General features: G+C 42.1%; 1 protein-coding gene across 1 annotated transcript; it reads right to left on the bottom strand.

Moving 5' to 3' along the window:
* Nucleotides 1-2,776: 2,776 nt before the first annotated feature.
* Nucleotides 2,777-4,113, bottom strand: LOC145454562 (uncharacterized). Its single transcript, XM_080332542.1, has 2 exons — nucleotides 3,243-4,113; nucleotides 2,777-3,183 (listed from the first exon to the last, which is right to left on the bottom strand). The coding sequence occupies exons 1-2, from the start codon at nucleotides 3,355-3,357 to the stop codon at nucleotides 3,005-3,007; spliced, it is 294 nt and encodes a 97-aa protein (XP_080188668.1). The 5' UTR covers nucleotides 3,358-4,113; the 3' UTR covers nucleotides 2,777-3,004.
* Between the last annotated feature and the right edge of the window lie 5,830 nt (nucleotides 4,114-9,943).

Genomic DNA, 9,943 nt, shown 5'->3' with positions numbered 1-9,943 from the left:
TAGCGATTTCAAAGACGTGCCGAAACTACTTGGCAGGAGTAGACAATGGTCATTATAGGGTTGAAAAGTAGTCATGCGAGTAGTTCCCAAAAGTAGATTTAGTGCAGCGTCTTCGAATGATAACCGGTTGTTAGTTGCTAAAAAATAGGTACAACCGTCGATAATATATTCGGAAGTTATTGCGCTGGCTATTCCACGCGTCGGTTCTTTTGACGATTATCCACATTAATTCGATGCCAACTTGCCCCAAAACCACTTTCTACTTTGTAAAATCCGACGTGTAAAACGTAAAACCGTTCAAGTAGAAGTGAAAGTAGTCTGAAAACGAGTACGCAAGTATGCAAAACCAACCCGAGTGCTTAAAAAAGTACTTCGTTACTAATCACTTCTGTGACCTATATAAGATGTTTGACTTGAATCTCAAATCCAGGAAATCTTTTGGAATTGAAAATAATTGCATCTTAAAACTCATCTCATTTTACCCATTCGTCTCTAAGTGCGCGTAGTAAAGAGTCCATTTGATGTGGGAGAATATTACATCGCCTTTTATGGCGCGTTATTCGATTTAGGGGCATCAAAAGTTATTGAATAATTCTTTATTCAAATTTGACTCTATACTGCCATCAAACTGCTCACTGCTCAAGTACTCATATCGACACTTCTCGCTTTATCGGTTATCACATATTATCTCAGCTAGCAATAATATTGATGGAGATTTTCCACGACTGTAATAGGCGCGAAGTAAAATGACATCACACAATCAAAAATGTTTGGTTTTCATGTTTGATTCTCTCATGAATGTAATCGTGAATATTGCGTTTAATTTCCCTTGAACATTTCAAATACAGATTTTATAAAACCCACATTACGGCAACGGTGGACGTTGATCATTCCGAAAATAGGAATCAAAAGAAAGCCTAAAAATAACTGTAAATCGTATACCGCTCTACTGTAGTATTTTCCAAACTTTTTTCACACAACGTCCCGCGTCTGCGTAAAACATGCATCGAGCGCCCCGTAACCCACTCCTGATCCTTACAAATGTAGAAAGGTTCTTTGCGCAGTCACTAGATTTTCCCGTAGACTTTTTTGTTGATCTAGTTCAATAGCCACCCGATATTCGTTATGTAGCCTAATCCGGGGGTTCTTAAAGGGTGGGCCACGGGAGTAATTTCAGATGGGCTACAAGAGCTATTTGGAAAATTGAAGAATTAGTGAAAGTTTAGTTATATTTGATATATTCATATATTTGAAAAGATATTCATATTATCGAATTTTACGTACGCTATACATAAAGCTCTTCATCCGACTCCGATGACATGTAGTGGCACGTATGGAGTCACAATGGGAAAGTCGAAAATGATTGTGGATATGGCGGCTTTTGTCCCCTGCTATGACAACCTATGGCAAGCAGCAACGAAAATAATTTCGAATATATAATAACTGGATGTTATTGCTGAAGTAACCAAGCATTCCGGCAGTGTCATACGTCTCGTGCCCTTGAAAAGAGTGTGAAATCTGTGCATTAAACTCGGACTGAAGTGCATTTGATGTAGATTTATTTACTTTACTTCGGCAGGTCGTATTATTGTAATATTAAAATAGCCACAATTGCAATATATTATCAATTATCGATTTCCGGTGGAAGTATACGGCACAGCAACGAATAGTAGTGGATTCAAGATTTTGCGCAGCTCATAATATTTGGAGTCGGTCTAAAATTCCCGGCCGTGAAGCTAGTATATTAAAAAATTCTTTCTCCACTTCTCTGAAGTATTCCATTCACCAAAGAATTGTTTGAATAACCGGGCCATGAAAGATTATATTGTTCCCTACCATTGTGGAACTAAAACCCCAATTACACAGTTATTGCAGGGATTGGATCATTGGTTTTCGCGACGTGAGCGGAACAACGGAAGTGCACAAGAGTTACACGATGTTCGGGGGCCGTACCTGTCGCAATCCAAACGCCCCAATGGGGGGAGCTGGAAGGGGCCAAAAATGTTTCGTACGCTGGTTGGTTGTTTGTTGGAGGAGATCTATCGAACTGAAAAATTTTCGTCGCGCTAGACGCGATTTCGTGTTCCTACAGGTCTAGCCTACATTTAAATATGATTAGTAGTCAAGGGGAAATGTCCATTGTCTATATTTTAGAGAAATAGGCATATCGGCAGCTGCGATTGCCTGGCAGTGAACAGGACTATGACTCTAGGATAAGAGGTGGGCCACAGAACATTTGCAAACCCGAAAAGGGACCACGACCAAAAGAAGGTTGAGAACCCCTGGTTTAATCAATGTCCGTGTCACAATCAGGTAAAACAATCTTACATGGCAATTTATTCCCTTCCAAATCATCGCACTTTGTTTTGGTGCGATATGCGTTCAAACTTCATCGTCATCGTTGTTTGATATTCATGCGTTTGAATGTGTGCTCAATGCTCATAACTATACATCCAATAGTGTAGCTGATTAGTTAATTCGGGATTTGATTGATTGATTGATTGCTTGGTTAGTGAGAAAACTCAATGATGCATAACAACGAAATATATAGGGAGAGTTGGTGACGATTATCGATTACATGCATCTCTCACTACCTCGAACGACGTGACCATATACTAAAAACTCTCAGTCCTGTACACAGAGAGAGCTAATAATTTATGGGTTTTCCCAAACAATTTTCCATAAACCATAGCGTCCACATTCACTCTGATTGTCCAGTCTTCTTTCGGTGCCCCTAATAGCGCCCCGGTCGCCCCGCAGCTCTAATTTATAGAGGTATATGTAAAGATCATTTTTAATTATGCAAACGCCTATCGTCTGAAACCATACAGTCGTTCTTATGCCATGAAGAATTCGTTGTTTTCTATTACTCGACCTATATCCAAACACGGTCTACTATAGTATAGTAGTATACTAGGACTATGCCCGTAGGCCGAGATTCAAAGTAACGAAAAGTAAAATCATTCGAAGCAATGTCTTCATCATAGGTCGTCTTGATTCTCCATCACATCTTCATCACCATCAACGCGACGATACCAGCCAGATATTCTTCGCCGTTTGGAATGATTTGATCGGCAGGTAACAGGAAACTGTATCTTCCGGTATCGCGAAGTCCGTTCGTAAAACTTAAAGTCACGTTCGCTACGTTGTATGTCCGATCCGAAGTGGTGCCAAAAGTCACGTCTAGAATGCGAAATGTGACTCCATAGTCGGTAAGAGCAAACAAAAAGATGGAATCTTACATAACAGTTGTGCTGTTGAACCCCAAGTGTACCGCATGCCATGAACCTCCACAATAGCTTCGTGCATCAATTTGCCCGTGATATTCTTCAAAAATAAGCACAGATACGAACACATATTTCTGTTTTATGGGTTTGGGATATTATGCTGCAGAAATTGAGACGATGAAATTGTAAAATGGCTCATTGACAGAGTGGCGGGATATGGCCACTTATCGCATACGTGTCCCAGGTGTGGCTGGATGGGAAGATCAAATTGAATTGAATTTAATATTGATAGAAGAAAACGCTATGGCAGGGGCGTGAAATTCATTTTACCGTTGCACATGGAGATCTTCCGCTGGTATATGTGTAACTTCTAATTTGAAGCAAATGTTAAGGCAAGCCAGCGTTGTAAGTCTACGAGTAGTTCTACATTTGTGACACTCTGACCTCATCCTAAATTGATGTATACTTTAGCGGGGATTAAATATACATGAAAACACCTATCCAATCTAATAGACTCATCTAAGTAGCAGCAAGTACAATTCAGTCAGAGCCTAGCGATTTCTCTCCTGATTTCTTTACCACAAAGCAAGGAAAATAGCATATAGTGCCGATTTTGAGCACATTGTTATGGTCGATTTCAGTTACCCCTATATGGGATTGGATGTGAGGGATTTGGTAGCATCTGCCTGATGGCATCTGCCCGTTACCATTCCTAACATGTTTAAGCGGTATTTTGGTAATACATGACCCGGGCGAGGTATTTTTGACTATGGGCCTGTCCCACGACGATTTTAGTTCACCCACGCGAAAGAACTGTCGTACAACGTTTCGATCGTGGGCTACGAGTTTTACACCCAAATCTAAATCAATTCGACTATATATTTGCAAATTCGACGCGACTTGTGAACGTGTACGTAGTTTGTATTTATACTCCTACCTGAGCCAATCGCTTCGAAACACACCTTTTCAAATCCGCCGACGCCTACAGAGGCCCTGAGTGGAAGGCGACTTCAGCCGGGACCATGCAGTATTGTGTCTTCTGCGTCGCGGCCACAGTGGTAGCTATTACGCTACGGAAATTCGTTAAAATATGCCCTGCTTATCAATTGAAAAGGGACTACAGTGTACTACTGTACAGTCACGCCTCGAACCTAGTGTCTCCGTGTCGACCTGGTGCATATGCTGGTTCCGTGAACCGATTCCGCCAACTCTCCGACGCGGTCAAACTCTTATCAGGCATGTATCTACGCCCCTACTTTTATCGGTCACTTAAACAGCTGTGAATTGAAATTGTGCTGAAGCCGGTCACTTTAATTAACGGCAATTCAATTCACAATATGCCGATTTTTACCATTCAGTTAGACCTAGAGCAGTGATTCCCAACCGCGGCCCTGAGGGCCGCATGCGGCCCCCAGCTAGTCTTCTTGCGGCCCCCACAAGAATATTGAGAAATCGATTTATGAAAAAAATATATATTTATAAAATACTCTTGCTTGGCTTGGAGTCTGGAGTTTTCAATTAGGATTGCAGGAAAGTTGTGTGAAGACTGCTAAGATTATGTCACTGCTGTTTCAATGCAATGTGCCCTAACTTTCCAGTTGAACGGGCAGTACCTATAGATATCAGTGGCGGCTCGTCCTATAGGGCAACTGGGGCATTACCCCACCTAATATTCTGTTCAATAACAATTCTTTACCCTTTATAGACGCACACCAATCTATATATACCGAAATCACAGCGAAAATGGTATTCTTCTTGTCCTTTCGCTTGTAAATGCCCATATATAACGAAGTCTCTGCGAAAATCAAATTCTCTTCTGTGTTTTCGCTTTGCGAATGCCTAGCCGGGGCATGCCCCGGTAGCGCTCATAACAAGCTTTCACTGTCTATTCTCTTAAAGCCGCGCACAATAAAGAAACAGTGATTTACTCTCTCTTATTCATAAAATTACCGAGCAACCGGGGCACAATAGCTCTGTGCCCTTAAGGTGTGATGTAACAATCGTATCTATCGCAGAACTCGGTTACCGTCATATGCGTTTAGTCGACCTTTGCTGCTATAGGTCGATTTTGATGGTGTTTCACACCATGAAAACTCTTGAAACTTGGTATGTCATGTCGTGATGGTGGTATTTAACACTGCCCCAAGTTTCATGGTTTCTACTTAAAGTTTGGGGTAGTAATTCCGTTTCCAAAGTCGATTGTGTGCTGATCCGTCATGTATCGCAAACAGATTTTACTCAAAAGCCGGTATTGGTATCCATTGATTTTGACGATGTTCAATACTGAGATCGGTTATGACATTTGGCACGGTAAGTCTTAATGTCAGTATCGAACGCTGTACCAAGTGTTAAGTTTGTCACTGAACTGTGTTAGTGGCAATTTCGTTTCCTAATTCGAGTGAGAGCTGACTCGTCATTTATCTCTAACAGATTATACGCAAAGCCGGTATTGGTCTCTATTGATTTTACCGATGCTCCTTACCTAGATCCGTCATAAGCTTTTGCACGGTGTGTCTTGATTTTAGTATCGAGCGCTGTGCCAAGTCTCAAGGTTGACACTCAATGATTAGGGCAGTAATTTCGTTTTCAAGGTCGAGTATGGTAGAGATGTGCTCCGATCTGACAGTTTAGCCTACAACACATTGCGGATTTCACGCTAAAGCCGGTGTATCTGCGGTAACATTAACTGAGATGATAATATCATTCTCAGTTTGCATTCAAATATTTACTTTGATATTATATTCTCCAATGTCAATTTCACCGTGAAATTGTGGTCTTCAAGCCATTTGCTTACAACCCCCTGTCAAGCGCGATAGCTATTTCGTCTTCGATGGCGGCTAACAGCTGATCAGCCTATTCCTCAGTATATTTTACGCAAAATAAGGTGTTGGTCTGTTCGCATTAATTTTGACAGTGTACCATACCGAAAAGGGCCATGCTGAGGCCACTTCTCGATGATGTCATGTAACAGTGTACTAAGTTTAAGGCTTTCATCCACGTATTTATTCGGTAATATATTTTCCAAAGGCGATTTCACAGCAGACCTATAGACAGTAATACGTTTACGTTGAAAAATGCCATTGTGACGTCATCTTGATAAAAGTCGCTTACAGCCCTTGCCCCACCACCCGATATTGTCACGAGCCGCCACTGAATTAGATATAGGTATAGATATCGGTATTGACAGGACCGTAACTGCCGCACCCCAAGCCCCCCAATTGAGGGGAGCGAGCTCGAACGGGGCCCAAAATTATTTAGTGAATTAGCATAAATTATAGAGTATTTTATGAAATTTTATGCAACTTTTTCAAAGATTTTTCGCGCTGCGCGCGATTTCAAGTTTCCAAGTACCTTAATTATTGGGTACTCTTCGACAAAGATAAAATATGCAAGATTTATAGAAGTGGGTATATCGGCGTTGGCCATTACCGCGCCACGACGCACGAATTCATATAAAGATTTAGGCCATGCAACATATTACTCCATGGCACTCTTGCAAGAAGTGTGCCAGAACGATCGGCAGCGAGAAAACCTTGGCCGAAAAGGACTGCCCTTACGCTGACCGAAAACTTCGTTATGTATATTTAAAATATATGTAGGTATTATTGACCATAGGCACCTAAATGACTGGCGCCGAATGTTCCTGTCTTGGCAATCTGAACGTCACGAGACAAATAGGCTACCATCCCGCAGGGAAGAATTATATGCCAGTGAAGAACCACCAATTTGAAATCTTGTGCATCTTTTAGTTTAGTATGTTTGGGCGATTCTATATTTCTTGATATAGCAGACTGGAGGTCACGAAATAACAAATAACATCATGTAACGAAGTCGTACCAACGGGTCCACCCGTCCGAATAGGTTGAACTATTATTTACGGGACCTACAGTTTCCAAGACACCTCACTCAGCTCTTCCGGTAAATCTGATTACGTGATCAGAGAGGACAAGTAATTGATAGCAATATATATGCAATTCCCGATCTTATTGACCTATTTTATTTTGAATTATCGAAAATTTTCGCGCTCCACGCGGGCTCACTAAACGGGGATCCTGATTTCGTGGCAAAGGCGAACAGCGGCACGGGGGGCGGTTTATCACCCAATGGGAGCTCAAGACCTAAGTGTTCTGGGGGACGGACGAAGTGCTGTTTCGTTCCTGCCAACGGGTATACGCCCGAAGACGTTTAATTATTATTGAGTGGTCCTACCTTTTCAAACACAATTCACTCGGCTCAACCGGTCAATCTGATTACGTGAGCAGAGAGAGGATAAAAATTGATACCAATATAAATGCAATTCCCGATTATATTGACCGATTCAATCATGAATTATAGAAATTTTTCGCGCTTCGCGCGATTAGTCGAGAGAAGCTGCCTAAAACGGACACCCGATTTAGATGATAAATAGCGGTAAACAGCCATCTAGCCGGAAGGGGTTTGGGGGCTTCGAAGTTCTGTTTATCACCCTATGTGGGGCCCAAGAGAAACGTTGTTTTGGGGGGTGGGGGGTGGGGAGGGGGCTGACGAAGTGCTGTTACGGCCCTGGGTATTGATAACTAATTTACGGATAGATGTGCAACAAGTGACTCACGATTGAATACGCCGAGATCCGTACTGCTTAGCCGGCAAAAAGCAGCATAATTGGTAGTCCTATAGCTCGCGACCCAAGCGTCCGAATAATTTGATATGTCGGTGTTTATCGAAAGCAAGTGTCGCACTGATTCCAAAAATACGAATTGAAATCTCGCCAGGGCAATAAAACTACTCCGAAATAGCCAGCAAAGGTTGATTGTTCTGAAAAACGGGAGCGCGGCAACACAATGGCCAATGGCGTCAAGCGAATGCTCGGAAAAATGCCAATTTTCATATTTTGGTGACTATTTTGGGTTCCTTTCATTGCTTTGGTATTCGTGCGGCCCCGGCCGTACTCTGAAATTCTAAATTTGGCCCTGCCACCGAAAAAGGTTGGGAACCACTGACCTAGAGTGAAAAGAGAATGCGCCGGGACTCGAGCCTGTGTACTTGCTATGCGTCGTCACTACTATAAATTGGATGAGTTAACCAACTCCGCCGACTTTCTGACGTGTATGCAAGCGGCAGGTTATATATATTTATTCCACTTCTGTAGTCGGTCGCTTTGATAGACGGAAATTCAATTCAATATAGGTTAACTTTCATTATATATGGGGACCTTAAGTGAACAGGGACTTCATCTGTGTCTCGAACATGTGTCACGCCGATTTCCTTAGCTCGGTGATTCTCAGCCTTTCTGACGTCGTGGTACCCTTTAAAAGGAAATAGCCTAGTTCGCGACACCCCAGCCCCTCAATTACCGTGAGTGCAAGATTTGAGAAGCTGATGACTGAAAAATGGTCATCAGCCTACCTCACAACCGGGCGAGAACTCCCCACTAGCAATTTTCAGGGGGTTTTAACTTTCGTATTGTAACGCTCTTTAAAGGGAAAGGTAGACCAGCTCATTTTTTTCATTTTTTATGGCACGACTGTAAAATTTGAATACAGTTATTTCTATAACTGTGTATACAACTGGTGCTACGCAAAATCCTAATCCACTGCAACTCTAGGATATATCTCCATAAGAATTGGTTTATTTGAATCAGTTTCGCCCATATGAATGGGTATTTATCCAGGATATTGTACCACATACGCAGTTGATCCCAAGCCTACAACCCGTGTAAGGGATAACGGACATAGCACCATGGCAAAGAACTACAAATGCCGAGAGAGAAAGAGGGAGAGAGATGACATTCTTTTTCGCACGGAGTTGCGATCCGCCCGTGAGGTCATCTAGTCTGCGCCCCCGGGAAAGTTTTATCGCACACTGTGAGCGACGACATGTTGCACTGTTTTCACCAGTCATAGTGTGCTCATGCTCAATGAATTGCTGGACAGTGAGGGTTGCACGGACTGCGCGAGGAGAATATACGCACTATCATCATACTGTAGTGTATATAGGCCAGCGATGTCAAACTCAACTTGCGCGACGGGTCGGATTCGAACTTTTAGGTCGCTCGCGGGCCGCACCAGTCAACTGATTCCATAATGTTCCCTCGAATTCCATGGCCTTGTTTTTCTTTTGCATATACTTTATTGTCAAGCATATATTATCACGGGCCATATTTTGAGTTCTATTCTGGCAAGTATGTTATTCGCAATCAATGTAATGAACAAAAATAACATGATCGGTTGTAAACCGCTAAAACAGTGGCTCTAACGACAATAAAAGTTGTCATGTTTCTATGCTCCCTTTTGTTGTAGTCGTATTCTGGCGTTAGCCTTAACCGTTTTGAGAAAAAACAAGACATTTAACTTTACCGTTAACGCTAATGTGGGAATTCGGTTCGCTATCATGGAATCGTGAGACGGGTTTCTCTGGAGACAGGAAACTTTCGGAGCAGAAGTGACATCACACTGCGATCACGGATATTTGAATAATCTTTTTTGTTTTTGTTTTTGTAACTATTCTATTCTTCATGTAATTTGCATATAACGGTTTTGCACTGACACTACTTTTAGGTGATTTTTTCCATAAAACTTTGAATTGAGTGTACAATTGTCGCCTTCTCGAAATTGAGTGTCAATGTCAACGATTTGTTCCTCGTGGTGAGTGGAGTGAAACTACAATACCACTGTCGGATGGGTATACTGTGGCGTCTGAACATGCTCGACATTTGCGGTCTTGTGGTATTATATTGA

The sequence above is a fragment of the Botryllus schlosseri genome, chromosome 13 (genome assembly GCF_051294905.1).
Source record: "Botryllus schlosseri isolate E-star chromosome 13, Bs_hap1, whole genome shotgun sequence".
Taxonomy (NCBI): Eukaryota; Metazoa; Chordata; class Ascidiacea; order Stolidobranchia; family Styelidae; genus Botryllus; species Botryllus schlosseri.
This window is presented reverse-complemented; position numbering and strand designations above follow the sequence as displayed.